At 42.6% G+C, this 16,263-nt stretch overlaps 2 protein-coding genes across 2 annotated transcripts in view; both read right to left on the bottom strand.

Moving 5' to 3' along the window:
- Positions 1-3,082: 3,082 nt before the first annotated feature.
- Positions 3,083-12,577, bottom strand: rbm24a (RNA binding motif protein 24a). Its single transcript, XM_084379865.1, has 4 exons — positions 12,123-12,577; positions 10,839-10,962; positions 10,417-10,471; positions 3,083-3,783 (listed from the first exon to the last, which is right to left on the bottom strand). The coding sequence occupies exons 1-4, from the start codon at positions 12,288-12,290 to the stop codon at positions 3,432-3,434; spliced, it is 699 nt and encodes a 232-aa protein (XP_084235991.1). The 5' UTR covers positions 12,291-12,577; the 3' UTR covers positions 3,083-3,431.
- Positions 12,578-14,537: 1,960 nt separating this feature from the next.
- stmnd1 (stathmin domain containing 1) overlaps positions 14,538-16,263 on the bottom strand; it is a 3,787-nt gene continuing 2,061 nt past the window's right edge. The window contains exons 2-5 of the mRNA XM_084379254.1: positions 16,060-16,240; positions 15,857-15,960; positions 15,516-15,647; positions 14,538-15,411 (exon numbers count right to left, since the gene is read on the bottom strand). Of these exons, the coding sequence (XP_084235380.1) occupies positions 14,965-15,411; positions 15,516-15,647; positions 15,857-15,960; positions 16,060-16,240 (864 nt within the window). The 3' untranslated portion in view covers positions 14,538-14,964. The remainder of the gene's footprint in view (positions 15,412-15,515; positions 15,648-15,856; positions 15,961-16,059; positions 16,241-16,263) is intronic.

Below are 16,263 nucleotides of genomic sequence, written 5' to 3'. Positions count from 1 at the left end.
TTTTAGGGCTATTCATAATATACATTTTGTCTCACTTAATTTCATGTCACTTTTTATTTCATAACTTGTAATAGCCTTGCTAGCCTACTTTAAGCTAGCAAGCTCAACAATTGTTATCCACTTAGCATCAGTTAGCTTGAGCAACAGCATCAATGTTATTCTGAATAAACCATCTAGCTCCTGCTTTAAATAAACACAGTACGGTAAGGTTCAACATGTTAGCCACCTAGCTGGCTGACGAGCAAAGCAGAGCTGTGAGCTTGTTTTATTGAGTTTCAGCAGCTAGCGTTAGCTGGTTGAAATGGTTAACTTTGCCTTGATTTGATTTTAAAATTTAAAAAGTGCAACTCTCTTTCTCTATTTAAATGTGACAGCTTGTAGTTGTTTAAAATTAAAAATCCCTTTGACGTTGTTGTTGTTGCTCTGGCTAACAGGAGCTAACTGGCTAAATCTGGTAGCGGTTCCCAAGCTTGCTAGCTTAAAGGCAGTGGGCATGTGGTTAGGCAACCCTTTAATCAATAGTTAGATTATAAAGTGTCATTATTAAGTGACAATATAAAATAATAGGGAAATAAAAGATATCGAATTCAATAAAAATATCCAATCCAAAGTGTAGAAAGGTAACCATAACCATAATGTAACAATAAGAACAACTCCATCAGCTACTCTGTTTACCAGCGAAAAGGTAACAAGATGAACGCTCAACATCTTCCCTGGATTATTGAGATGATTTATCATATGTATATTATTAACACAATATCAATATTTCATTTGCAACACCCCTATAATGAAAATAAGTATTAGCTGATGAAATAACGCTCGGCATTTAACAATCAATTGGGTTGTAATAATTTTCTTCTTTTTTCCCCCAATTTGCTGGTACATTTACACAAATATTCATCTGATTATTTACCTCTCAACATGTATACTTAGCTGATGCAGAGGAAAAATATTAGTATTATGTTCATGGGTGTACGTATAGAAAGATGAATCCATATGAAGGAAGACCAAACAAATGTGTGCCAGGAGAATATCGAACAGATCCTGGATGTTTGTAAAAAAGAGTGTTTCACATTCAAATAAGCTGATGTGCAACCTGAGTTGAATATCAGTCGTCATGAAAAGAAATGTCACCACGCTTTTTAAATATAGAACATTTTATTCCAATTTTTGAGTAAATGGTGATGAAATTCTGAAGTAAAGGTTTTAATATCAACAGGACCTTTGCATTTAAATAATAACACTTTACATGCCTTCATCCAGTGACAATGGAAAAGCTTCCTTAAAAAGTTTTTTTGTCATTTATTTTTCATATTTCCCTTGTAAGAAATAGTTCAAGTATAAAAATTCCCAACAGTGTAAAATAGCCCATCTGATGAATATTAAGCAAAAGAAGCACAGCTACTGAAACCTCGACAACGACTATACATTCTAGTGGAGAAAGCAGCATTTTCGCTTGTTTTTTGTGAAAATTATTATTATTTTTTTCCTCTCATCTAAACACAGAAGAGGCAGAGTACAATATGCATGCAAACAGGCCTGCATTTAAATAAAGTTTCTTCCCTACAAAAGGCATAAAGGCATTAAGCTAATATGTAATGTCTTGTTTTAAAGAATCAAAAAAAAAAATACAAAATAAAAGTACAGTGCACATAACAGTATCTTAAATAACTCCTACATCAACATTTTTGGTTGAGTATGTTAATAATAATAATTATAATAATATTATTACTAAAACTAATCAATAACTTATATATGCCTTGAGATGAGTACATGATATTAATACAGTACCGCCACTAAGTCTCTACTCTCAGAGCGTCAACATAGTCAACCCTCAAAAATAAATATCTTAAATAGTATTTCTCTCTTTTTTTCAGTTTTTTTTTCTCTTAAATAGCAGTAAAAATGTAAGGCACACAGACCAACATAACGTCAAAGAGTCAAACCCCCGTCCTCTCCACCCCACCTGGTGTTCTTGACAGACATGAGGCAGGCCAGTTGTTGGGGTGGCTTTGGTGAAAGTGTGTGTGTGTGTGTGTGTTTGCGAGTGTGTACCTGACACCAGACTACAGCAGCACAGAGGTGGAAGTGCTGACAGCTGCAGGGCTGAATGACTGGGGGGCTCTGCTGTGGGGCTCTGTGTCGGGTAGAGGGGTGTGAAGTTGGTTCCCAAATGGGCCCGGCCGGGGATTAAAATGTGACAGCTCAACAAACGAGCACAAGTGATGCGTTCTTTCCAGAGTGATCTGTCTGTGTGGCGCTGGAGCGGCTCTGTCCACCCCCACCAGCAGCTGCTCTCTCCCTCTTTCTTTCTTTCTTTCTCTTTTTCTTTCTCTCCATCCCAGAGCCACAGAGAAACACAACTGTGCTGCCTTTGTCTTTGACTGCTATGTGTGCAACTCTGGATGCATGTGTCGGTGTACGTGTGTGAGTGAAACATGTGGAAAAGCAACTGATTTAGTGTTTCTCATTGTCTGAAGCCATTTTCAACCTCTCTCCTTTTGTCAGTGCGTTTGTTTTGTTTGCCAAGTCCCTCTTTAGTCCAAGAATCAAGTCAGAGTTGATGACATTTTCAGTTTTTTGTTTCTTTTCTTTGTTGTTTTGTCTCCTGGTGATTTGTTTGCTTTGCATAGGTCAAGAGGTCGAGACACAGAGTAAAAAAAAGGGACATTCAGCATCAGGAAGATAAAAAGGTAGTTCTTCAAATATGTGTGACACGACGAGTTACGACTCTTCGACTTCCTGACAGTGGTCACATAATAATAGCCAACACGTTGGAAACGGTTCCATTTCCCTGATTATCAGAAAATATTAACTCCAAAAAATGCACTTGAAAAGACAAAAAGAACAAGATGAGCCCCCAATGTGTAACGATAACAATAATAAATATAAATGTTATGAGGGCATCAAATCACTGAAAACACTTGTGAAAAAAACACAAGTGAAAAAAAAAGAGAACAGTTTCCTAAACTAACGTTAAAGACAGCAATAGGACTTAAAGGCTTAGTTTAACACCTATACCAACCACAGGGATTAGTTCCTGCATTTCTTCTCTAGAAATAAGTACTCTACTACAATGATAATAGTAATGATAATAATAATTATAGTAATAACAACAACAATAATAATCGTAAATCATTTTCCATTATTTGTTCTGCGACTTTTTTTCATTTTTCTCATTTTTTGGTTGAAGCACAGCAAGTTGGAAAGTTACTGTAAAAAGTTTCCACCTCACCATCATCATCACTACCACCACCATCACCACCATCATCATCATCACCTTTTAAAGCAACTCTGCCTCTGAGTCGCTGACACGCCCACCCTTAAGGCCACTCCCTCTTCCTTTTCCTTCGCTGCTCCATCTCGTGACCAATCAGCTGTGGCCGGGGGCGGCCCTCCTCGCTCTGCATGTCCAGTGGTTGCAGTGGCTGCTATTGCATGCGGTCAGCTTGCAGCTGCTGAGGCTGGTACTGACCGAAGGCTGCGGCTGCAGCCGCGGCTGAGCCCGGGGCAGCGGTGGCTAAAGGCTGCTGGACTGCATAGCCATAGCCGGCGGTAGCCACATAGCCTGCGGCGGCAGGGGATGCAGCATAGGGATATTGCTCGTATGCAGCGGCGGCGGCAGCGCTGGCTGCGGCTGCAGAATACTGCGCGTAGGCAGCTCCGGTGTAGTCGATGTAGGGGGAGGAAGCAGTGGCAGGTGCAGTGGCTGTAGGCTGCACGTGAGGGATGACCACACTAGGCTGTACGAAGGCCTGAGGGTACACGTAGTGTGCCGGGATGCTGTGAAACAAACACACATGTGACAGGTTAGTTCGATTCACCCAGTCTGAGAGTGACAGCACCCACCCTAAAACCCAAACTCCATCACACTGCGGCCAAGCGCCCTCCCACCACCCAGCCCCAGTCCAATCCACCAGTCAAGAACACCAAGGAAACGCCTGCTAGTAGGGATTAGAACAATATAGGGTTGCCAAAATAGAAATCTCGCTGTGAAAAGAAGATTGGAAGGTGAGGAAAACTTTTAAACTCAAATCTACCGAAAAATCACATTTGTATGACTACATTTGGAGGAGGTGATGGTTTCATGTTCTTGATGGGATACAACATGAGAACAGGTTTCATATTTTCTGTTTTGGTCAGTTTGGAGTTTGTGTTTGTGGAGACAGAACTTCAGAGAAGCAGAGGGAGGCGAGATGAAAAGAAAGAGTCGGGGATCTGTAACCTGCAGCTCGTTTGACCGTCACATGTGGATTTGGCTCTGGTGCCGTCCCCTTGCCTGCTGCAGGGGAGGAGAGGGAGGGGAGGCTTACAGTGCCGGGGGCGGGGGGGTGAGGACAGAGGAGATGAGCCCAGGGAAGCATTGTGAAAATGTCACTGCCACTTTGACAGCTGGACAGTTTTCAAAAAGGGACGCTGCTGGCCATTTCCCCCTCTGTGTCGGGACAAAGAGCCGGGGAGGCAGCGGGGGGAGCCGGGACTAGGCTCCGCACCCAGAGGGATGTTTCGATTAAATAAACAATTATGAACAATGAGCACATTCTGCCCTCCATGACATAGCCTTATCCCGCCCCCCAGACTCTATAAGGACTGGAAACTCAGTCGGAAAGCAAGCACGAGGGGAGCTTTTGAAATTTACACTACTGGATCAGAGAAGTGTCAACTTTTGGCTGTAGGTGGAAGCAAGAAGAAAAAAACTTTGTGAATTTGAGTTTTTGATTTCCTGAAAAAAACCTCCCCCCACTTTAGAGATAAAAGAAGAGTCAAATTCAATTTCACTTTAATCCGAATGGTATGAGAAGCATCAGACTCAACAGAAACAGTTCTCCAACAACAGCTGACTGTAGGTGAGTTTGAATGAAGGTGGCTCAAAAAAAAAAAATCTGTCGAGAGAAAATCAAGGAAACCAAATATAATCAGCCGAGTCTGCATAAATGAACATCAGGTGGTGTTTTTTTTAGTCTGGATCGGGAGAGAAGGAGAGGAGCTGCAGAAAATGTTACAGGTCGAAAGCCAGGATCTATCGTGGCAACCCTATTGTCAGCACTCCATTATCCAATCCAACCCACATCTCAACCGAAAACAGTGCGCCAGGAGAAAAACAGGAAAAACAGAACAAGAGCAAGGCGTCAGAGAGGAAGAAATATGTAAAAATAGTCCACCTCGACTAGACGGATTACAGAAACAACGACAACAAGGGCACAGCACAATCACTCGACTAAAGACACAAAAAGAAAGAAAAGGGAAGGTGTAAACTGAGTAAATGTCGAGGTTCGGTTTGGCTTCAGTAACACTAAGACACACTGTACACAGGTTAGGCCAGGAAGGCCATTTACTCTCCCTAGAAACATCATCATGTGATGCTAAAAGTCCCTCAGCACTAATGAGACTCAGCAGGGTGAGGCATGTTTCCAGGATGTTCCTAGCGGACGCCATCTTTAAAACCTGCTGAATGAGAAACTCCCTCACAAAACAGTGGAGAGACATTTCCTGTCTGTTATCTGAACTCAAAAGTGAAATCACTGAATAATTCACGACCAGCAGGAAAGGGAGGAAACTCCACTGACTGGCCATTAACCAATATGTAATAAAAGGCTAATATTAGCCTGATTGGTCCAACGCCAATACAACTGCAACTGCACCTAACATGGTCGCACATTGTCTGGGTTTTCTCACACAAACATAATGCAGGTCTGGTTAAAAGTATCTTTCACGCTGTGATAAAGGTACTTGTACGGTAATATGTAAATGAAAATGAGCAGCGGGTTGAATTTAACTGGCTTGATGACAGTGTCTCTGAATTTACATAGACTTTACGGTACTGATTTAAAGGGTAACTTCACCAGTACTCACACATTTAAGTGTTTCCAACTTGGGGAGCACTATTGTAAATGTAAAAAACAAAAGTAGCACAAAGCCTTTCATGGCTCCAGAGGAAGCTGCACGTAATCTGATAAATTGCCTCCAGTGATGTCACTCAGTGGTTAAGTTGCATTGTGGGTAATGTCAACCCCCCCATGAAGAGACCCAGCCTTTGAAGCCAGTTTTACATAGTGGCCAAACCAGGTAACGAGGCATCACAAACCCCACGAAATGACTCGTTTCACCATCAGAATTTGATCAATTTTGAGTCGCACAGTCAAAACATTTTATCCTCATTTAATGAATACAGTTCTCATTATATGTCAGTGGGTAATGTAGGCACCAGGTTTTGAAAGCAGTCCACCGATCCAATATAGGACTCATTATGGACAGTTTAAAAACAAAATGATAAAGATAAATCAAACAGAACTAAATATATATCACCTCCTTCATTCCAGGCTTTCTTCTCCCTTTTTTCAAAATCTGGTGCCTACATTACCCACAATGCAATTTAGCCACTGAGTGACATCACTGGAGGCAATTTATCGGATTACATTCAGCTTCCTCTGGAGCCGCAAATGGCTTTATACTACTTTTTTCACATATGCATTAGTGCTCCTCAAGACCTGTATACACACTTTCATGTGTAAATGGTAAATGAGTCAACTTTTAAATATAAATGCCTTTGAGATTTTCTTTAGCCAGTCAGACCTCTGAATGAAAAACGTGAGTATTCATAAAGAAACGATGACATAAAGAGGATTTCCACACATCAGAGTCTGTTTATAGGGTTTGGGGAGTACGACCGCAAATGTGGAAACATTGTAAATCCTCCAGAGGGAGCTGCCAAAAGTCTGTTGGGTCGGAAGACTACAAGTTTGAAAATGAAAAGACTCTGGAGGGTTGGAGATAGAAAGAAAGGTTGCTTCTCATCTCTGCCTGAGGCTAAGCGGCCTAAGGCTACAGTATATCAGCCGCTACTAGCATCAGGCACCTGAATGTCCGTATAAAAAGTTGGCCATCGAGATGCATTTTGGGAACTGTAGGCCCAAGGTTTTTATATGTGTATTTTATCTGTCCATTGTGAGTCAGACATTGTAAACCAAAGTACAACAGAGCTGCTTGAGAACCATTTTATGGTCTTTCAATCAGTCTGAAGAGGTCATTACTCTGCATGAATGACATTAAAGAAGTATCCGACTCTTAGTCGCACCATTTTTAACAGCAGCTACTGTACATGATTGAGTGCAGAGGCTGCAGCTCAGACAGTAACTATTTTTTGACTGTCTAGCATTTTCTTCTTCCAGCGGTATGTCACCGTCTCCTCTGCCCTTGAAATCTAACTCCTCGCTTGGTGCTTTTTTGGGTGTTACTTTTCTGTCTCTGATTCCCCACTAACGCTGTATATGTGTGATGGTCGGGTATACACACACACACACACACACACACACACACTACAAAAATGCACACGCACGTGGCAGAAGCAGAGGTTTTAGCCATGGGAAGCAAAGCTAGCTGACCCAATTAATATGGCCTTCTAATAAAAACAGATAACCTCTTTTCAAAGAAAATCAAACAAATAATATTAACTGTGTGTTTTGCGAAGCCGTGCTGGTACCTATAGTGTCTTTGCTGGAATGCCGCACTCATGCAACCCAGCGGTCATTAAAGTTCACGGCTAAATAAAGGTTCCCTGCCATCGTGCATACCGTCTGCTGAGCGAGAGCAAACGTACACTGAGGTGAGAGGATCTCATGTGTTTGTGCAGCACGAAAGTGTGAGAGGTTGGCAGTACACAATAGAGTTTCTCATGAGACTTCTGTTGTTTCGCCTGTTATGATTATTATTTTATTACATATTTTAATGTTATGTTTATGTTATTATGAGCGAAACACAGATAGATCTGGCACATGAACATAAGCTTTATGACCATATTTTGTTTGCTGGCTTCTTCTTCTTGGGTGAGATTTATAATATTTATGGTGCTGGTGCTGTTTGACTAAAATCATTTTACCTGATGGAGGTAGGAAGGTGGTTGCTTCCTTTGGTCGTCTTTTGTTCCTTTTTATAATTTTTTTTTAAAAGGCACTTTTTTGGGTTATTTTTTTCTGTTTTCAAATCAAGGGTCTTGAGCAGGGTGCCCAAACTTTTTCCTTGGAGGGCCAAAACTGAAAAATATTAGTAATGCCTGGGCCAAAAGCAAATACCTTTTGTATTGTTTTGTTATGTTAAGATGAAAAATGGTAGACTGTCAAATCTGACAAACTAACTTTACCTTAAAAAAAAATATCGAGGAAACAGAGTACTTAAAAATTAACAAGTAAAGTAGACTAATGATTTTAGGTTGTTAAAACTTTTAAGCTCGCACAACTTAAAATTAATATTCAACTTTACTTCGTAATTCTGAGGTAATTGGTTTCCTGACTCGTGAACTTTCAAAATTTACAGTGTCCTAGCATCCCAAGTTCCTTTAATTGACTGACTCACTGTGCAACGCATCACTCTGCCGTGTTTTATCAGATTATGAAAAATAGTTAACAAGTAGGGCTCAAACGTATTTGGCAAACATTTTTACCTAACAGAAAATATAACAGTAAAAACATTCCTGTAATTTTTTTAAATTAATTTTTAATTATTTCCGTTTGAAACTTCTGCCGGGCTGATTTGAATCTACTGACGGATCGACTTTGGCTCACAGGCTCCACTTTGGGCAGACCTGGTATTTAGGATGCCATTTACTGATATCGAGGCAAGTTTATGATTTATGATTTTGGGCCTCCGTTTGAGTTTCTATCACGAGAAAACTTTCACTTTAAAACTTTAATCAAGTCAACTTAGTTGTTTTTTACTGGTCAGTCTGGACTTTCACATTGATTAATGCTCAAACTTGTGTTGTACGGACGAGGCAAGGCTGTACGTATATGTGGCCCTTTAAACACCCACTCTGACCCTGTTTAAATGGCCCCTGCTCTGTGCTTAGATGACAGAGACACTCCCGCACCATCACCAGACCCCCCAACACACACACACACACACACACACACACACACACACACACACACACAAACGCACACACACACTGAGCTTCATGCGACTGCAGTGTCAGCATTCAGGGCTTTGTGTGGCACAATGGGCGCGCTTGTTTTCCTTAACACCACGAGCCCATGTGACGAAAGCTCGCTCGCTCCAAGAGAATGAGAGAGAGAGAGAGAGACAGAGAGAGAGAGAGAGAGAGACATCCAGACATTTGTTTGTGTCACACTGGAGACTTTGGTGAGCTGAGCTGAAAATGAGCGTGCATGTGAACGGACAAAGCACACATACAAACACAATGAGAGCACGCACTCGTATGTACCAACACAACCAGCACAACCAGACATGTACGCTCATGAACACACATACTTCCATAACCGATAGGCTTGTCATTCATTCATAATATGTACACATACACATTTCTGATTGGTAAATGGCGCTACGTGACCACAAGTCTCGCATGTGTGGTGCAGGGAAGAGCAAAGACAAAGAGAGAGAGAGACAGAAAGAAAGACAGGAGAGAGAGACACTTTCATTGTGAATTTGTTGCTGCTATGTTGTGTTAAGTGAGGAAACTGCTAGTAACACCAGGAAGATGCTATAAGCACACACAAGCAGTGATGGGTTGTGTTATTTCGAGGTAATAATGTGAGGAATGGGAGTAAAAATTAAAATAAAACCACACAGAAAATTCACCACTCACTCCAACAAGACAGCCAAAAAAAACACATGAAACAGCACATCCTGTTAAAAAAATAGGTCAACCACAAGCTAAAAGCAATAAAAAAATAAAATCAAAACAAAAAAAACTTTGCTCTTCGTTGGCAAAGTTGACACGCTTCCACAAAAAAAGGAAACACCCCAAAAAATTCAATCAATCCAGCTTTTTTTTTTTTTTTTTTTTTTTTTTGGTCATTGAAGTAAGAAAGCACACGGTTTAGCTAACAACACCACTTCATAACCGCACACAAAGCTCTAAGTTCTATTCAAATAAAAATAAAACAAGAGGTCAAAACCCACGTACATGCATCTATAATCACCATTTTGAGAGCTTGTTTTTGTGTGTTTGAGTCTACAGGTAATTCCTTTTCTCTGATCTGTGATTACGTTCGCAGAACTATTCCACAAACCGGCACAGTTAGCTTAACCGAGAGCGAGCCTGTCGGACCAGAGAAAGATAGATAACATTGAGTCAGGCTGGAGGTTTCCATCATTGTCCACTCAGCACAAACACACACACACACACACACACGAGTATGTATGTATACACACTCACACACATTTTTACAACCTAGTTTGACTGGCTGTTTGGTGGACAGAGGTGAAGGACAAAGCTACGACTTAACGTCCACCTCTGATTATCAGCCATCAATTATGTTTGGGGAGAAAAAAGGCAAATATCAGTCTCATAGTATGAATTCTCACACATTAAACTGAGGAAATATCAAATTAAAACATGAATAATTTTGTCTCTATATCACAAAATTCCTCTAAAATACATGTAGACTCATCAGTACTTACCCATAAGGCCTCTGGATGAACGCAGGATGAATCTGGGGAACACCAAAGGTAAAGCCTGCAAAACAAGTGAATTCAGATGTTTAAGAAGTCCAAATTTATTGTCCTTTTACTTCACTAATAGGCTCAATAACATCAGCAGAGTATTTACGACCTGTTAGCCTCCTGACATGTTCTTACATCAGCTAAAAAACAAGAGAACCCTGAGGTGAAAATCGGGATGGATGGGCTTGAATTTCTTGTTTGCTGCTTTGCCAAAAAAAAAAAACCCACTAAACACTCCCAAACAAACACTGTGGGAACATAGACAGGTGCCATGTCTTCTCATGTCTGACTCCAACATTTGATAACAAGTACAACAAGAAAAGTAAAGCAGAAAAAGTGTATTCAGGTGTGTATTCTTTGTTGCATTGATCCGTCTTTACCTGGCTGCATCACCCGAGGCTTGGCCCCCAGGTAGGCCAGGTTGACGTTGGCCTTCCTGCCGTCGATGATTGGGTTGGGGTCCTTACAGGCTCGGTCTGCAGCCGAGCGGTCCGCCATCGTCACCTGGCAGTGGAGGAAGAAACACACAGAGGGTGAGGAAAATGTGGATCATTGAAACAGTTATGTAAGTGAGATTCCTGCAGACTAGCAGGTTAACAGTTACGTCTAAAAGCATCATATATTGATGGAGAAAACAACATGTTGGATGGGTGTAGGAGGTCTGTGCATGTTAATCCTCTTTCTGTGCATCTCTGCTCATGTGGCCTTCATTTACAGCGAGCTTTTGGCCGCACACACACATCCATCGCCCTCATGTAGATGTGCCGTGACTATGTACCGAACATGGCTCCATTATCGCTTCCATCACACCAACCGAACTTTATCACCCTCAGCCTCCATCTCTCTTTACACCTTCTTTTTCTCCAGAGCTTTCCCTCACTGAATTGGCTAAACGGTCGAGTTTTGAAAGGAAAATAAAGAAAAGGGAGATGATGTGACATCACTTCGACAATAAAGGGAGGATTGAAGCCAAGCTTGGAGTTGAATCTCAGTTTTAAGTGTCAGAAATATTAGTTTTCACAAAGAACCACAGACATTTGTGAATATCAAGGACGACTGCAACTTTACATCATCCATGTGCCAAAGTTACTTCTCACACATGATTACATAGTCCAGATAAGGTTCCCTCTGTAAGCAAAATTGTATATTTATAATCTAAGTCCATCTGGTAAACATGGATGTATGAATAAATCAAGCTGTCACTAAAAACAGAGCCAGAACTGCCTCTGATACGTCCTTTGTCAGGTTTTATGACAAGTGGGAGCAAACTATTTGTCCAGCGTCATGGTGTAAGTTGTAAACAGCTCTGGAGATGATGAAACCAGCGTGACCGCGGGGGGAAAACTGCTCTGTAATATCAAGACATCATCACTGTGAGGTTTTTTCCCTCGGCCAACCAGAGCTGTCAGTGTGAGAGCCAGATCGCTCTCAAACGTGTCAGGGCGCATACCACAGCGCGACAAGTTGGTGGAGATTGCAACAGAAGCCAGTGGCAAATTTAAGCTTATCAAAACATAAACATCCCACGACTGCAGATAAATTAAAGTGAGGGCCGTGGTGTTGTAACAGCTGCGCACTTCAACAGGGACGCGTGAAGGAAGGAGTTTTCCAACGTGCGTAAAAAGTGCAAAGTTAGTGTTAAACTGCGTAAAAGTCATACTTACGAATCCATAACCCCGAGACTTGCCGGTCTGTCTGTCGGTAATGACCACCGCTTCTTCAATCTCACCAAACACCTCAAAATATTTCCTGAGACTTGAATCCGTGGTGTGGTAGGGAAGCCCCCCGACAAAAATCTTTGTATAGGTCGTGTCCTTTTGCGTGGTGTGCATCGTTAGTGCAAAATACAATAAATATGAACAAAAAAAAAGAAGAAGAATAGTGCAATGTCTCCTTATCGGTGATTCTTTGGATGAAACGAGAAAGAGAAAGAGAGATCAGCTGGCTCTGTCACTGTTTGTCAGAAGAGAAAACAAAACAAAAACTCGACAAAAATGAAGCCTGGAGGTAGATTTATCTTCCGACAGTAAAGAGGGCTGTTATATGGAGCGGATTGTCCCAGAGAGACCATCAGGTGTTTCCAGCTCTTCTTGGTTACTCTGCTGTCTAACTAAATAGGTTTGGGACCCATTCCTAAAAGCGCTGCCTCCTAACTCCACCCAGCTTTTTCAGTCCGGATCTCTGCCCGCCCACCAGCGCGCACAAACAGCTGGGAAACCTGCACAGCGTGCGTGTGTGTGTGTGTGTGTGTGTGTGTGTGTGTGTGTGTGTGTGTGTGAAACACTGGAGCTCCTGCACGGACTCTCTTTACTTGAATCACGTTTAATTAACCATCAGGGGCCACCAGAACCTGATGCCACTGATGCCGGGTACAAAGATACTTGAGAATGAATCAAAAAGAGCCTTATTAATTAATATATGTTGGTTTTTGGTCTTTTCTCTCTTTGGTGAGATAAAAGCAGATCAGGTTTGGACTTTTCTGTGGAAAAGGTCTGTCCTGTCTCTCTGTAGGCTCCCTGCAGGAACAGCCGGTCAGATGGAGGACACAGCTCGGGGACAAACAGCAGCAGCAGCAGGCAGACAGGTGCAGCTTTGAGGCTCCGCTGGAAGGATCAGCCTTCAGGACACATGTGGGGGGTTGACAGAGTTTTGGCAACTCTCTGTGTCCATGCAGGCAGTCGTGAGGCATGAAAGCGTGGTGAAACTCGTGGGGTTTCCTTCAAATGTCTGCTTTTTCCTTCACTTTAAGGTTTTGAAACCTCACATCTGCCACAATTCTATCAAATAAGAGCAATTTATATATTTTGGGGGATCCTAGAGATGAAAAGTATTGGCTAATTCAACCCTTATTATCTTAAAAAGACAATGCTCGCATTTCAATAATCAGATCAAGTGCGAGCATCTCCAAATGCGCCGTGCGTCACAGAATTACGCACAGCTTTTATGATGAGAGAAGATCAAGTAAAAGTCAGACATCAATTCAATCAAGAGTGTCTGAACATGAATGATTAAAATAACTCGTGAAGCTGCTCTGCCGGATGGATGGATGTCCTTTTCAACTGCCGGGACGAGTAACGTGAGAGGGAACTCTGCTGTTAATCATTCATGGCGGCTCCAGCGTCCATGAGCGCGTCCTACATACAGCAGCTATGCCATGTCCAGCCATGTAATACTGTGAGATAACACATATTATTTATTTGTTTTCCTTCACTTTTTGTTGGTTTACTGACAGTTAAATCAGGCCACATTGATCCAAAATGTCCCTCAAGTTAGATTTTCACCTGTCTGTGAAGAAATGTTTGGCTCAGTAATTGTTCCCTTATTGGACTGACAATAAAAACTACAACCAGAATCTTTATTCTTAAAGAGAGAAGTATGCGCTGCCACATCCATCAGACTCCAGATCACAAAGAAATGCAACCTGATAGAGCGTCTTTCTTTCTGCGGTGTCTCTGTCCTCTCACTGTTTTATTCATGCAGCCACACGCGCTTTAAAGTCCGAGTGGAGTCGTGAAAAAAGGGGACCGGTGTCGAGTTTCCCAGGCTCAACAATGGGGATCCGGTCAGGTTGCGTCCAATTGTTGCTTTCTGTTCATGTGCAACATGCTGACTGGTCTGAATCCTCTTAAACTTTTACAACAGCAGGCTGTGGAGCCGCTGCTTTAATTATACTTTAATTTTCAATGAATTCAGAAATACTCAGTGGATATGTGTCAGCATTAATCACCAGAGACATATTTTATAAGTGTGGTTCTCATCTGAGCTGAAGCCTGTCTCTAAATTCACATCAGTTTACACATTTTCCATTATCACAACTTACCAAATTGGGATTTAATTAAAGACAAAAGCTGTAGAGTTTACTGAACCAAACTTCAGCAGCACCTGTCAGGCAAGGAAAAGGTCATAGGCCACTGTAACAGCTGAATACTCACAGCTCAGACACAATGAGGTCATACTCAACAACCTTAAACATCTTAAAACACATCCAAAAGTTAAAACTGACTAGTTAATGAGTTAATCTCATAAAGATTTAAGACTTCCACATCCTGACGAATGACTGAACGCCCACAGACAACACATAGGGAAAAATAGGAACTTTATTGATCAAGCTTTTCACACAAGGCACTTCTTCACACGCTGCCAAACTCCCCTCCTGACATCTCATCTCACAGATGACTTCAGAGAGCTGTGATACAACTTTAACCCGCTGAAACAGCGCCATCTTTCGTCCAACAGAACAACTGCACAAGTACAACATTCACATGCAGAGTAGAAACTGAAACAATTTTAATGTAAAAGAAAAATCTCATTTAAATTCATCTTGTATCTTGGCGGGATCATTAAGTATTGGTCTTGTTTATTAAAGCATTCACTGAGACAAGAAAACCCTCATATTCCCAAATTACAACAGTACATTTCTTTACATCTTTCTTTTCACAAGCTTGATCAGGCCTTAATTCTGGCTCCCTCCTTTACCGCTGATTCATGGCTCATTTGTGTAATAAATTAAAACATCTCCTCTTTGTCGTCTGCATGTTGAAAGCTAGAATCATTCTCTAGCTGATCGTTCCTGAGCTCCTCCACCTGGGTCAGCTCGTCCTCCTGCTCCTGCTCCTCACCATCCTCACTTCCACTCTCTGCACCTTCCCCTCTGTTCTCTCCTCTCAGTCCTCCCTCCACACTCCCTTCGCTCCTGTCCGCTCCGCCCGTTTGTTTCCCACTCTCCCTGCCGTCACCTGCCGCCTCTCTCACCTGCTCTCCGCCCTCGGCCTCCTCTCGCACAACCTGGCTATGAGGTGGTGGGTCTGGGGGGTCTGGGGTGAGAGGATGCTGTATCGGCTCCACAGGGGTGAAAGCTGCGTCCTCGTTCTCCTCTGTGCTGGAGGTGGGGGCAGGGCCACGAAAACGGGCCGACTTGGCCCTCAAACGTGACTTGAGCTCGTCTTCCCTTAACTGAGAAAGAGAGGAGGGAAAAGATTTTTAAAAAAAAGATTAACAGTGAGAGGGAGAGGGAGGGAAAGAGCTGAGGAGTTCAGGAACACACATAAACACTGCACCTTGCGTCTCTCCTCAACAAGTCTTATCTTCTCCTCAATCTTTTCCATGCTGGGGACACTTTGCATCTTATTGGCCTTCAGGGACTCCAGTCTTGCTGGAGGTCTTCGCCTGACCCCCTCCCTGTCATCCAGCTGATACACACACAGACACACAGACACACACACACACACACACAGCAGGGGGAGACAGAGTACAGACAATCTCAATGCTACAGGTGACTGCACTTTTACTGAAACTGATTGACCGGTAAGAGACCCAAGTGTAACACGACCTGTAGAGGGACGGTGGGTAAGTGGTGTTCGCATGTTTCACAGTTGTTCAGTGAGGACCAGGTACTCACCATGATGCTGTAGGCCTCTCCAGCAGCACTGCCCCTCTGCCCCACTGGTATGATGCCCTCGTTCAGCAGCTCCTCCAGGATCTCACTGGACTGCGGGTGCGGGCCTCGGAGACGGATGAAATAATAACACTTTAGGTTGTGTGCGCTGGATTCTCCACCATGTGCAGTCTGTTTTATTCAGCGTGTTTGTGGCACACACTCACCATCTTGTGTAACTCCGTCTGCCTCACTTTCTCTGACCCGTGTGAGAGGAGGAAGTTTTCTGGGCAGCGCTCCAGGTAAGACAGGGAGCGCTCTGTTCTCCTCCATCACCACCCCGCTGTCTGTGGTGCCCTTTGACACAGCCGATTCGCCGCGACCATCCAGTTTACTTCCCGTCTCATCCTGACAACACAGAGACACAATAT

Source organism: Pagrus pagrus (genome assembly GCF_965226575.1).
Source record: "Pagrus pagrus genome assembly, chromosome: 17".
In the NCBI taxonomy this organism is placed as follows: Eukaryota; Metazoa; Chordata; class Actinopteri; order Spariformes; family Sparidae; genus Pagrus; species Pagrus pagrus.
The sequence above is the reverse complement of the archived record's forward strand: the minus strand, read 5'-3'. Positions and strand labels throughout refer to the sequence as shown.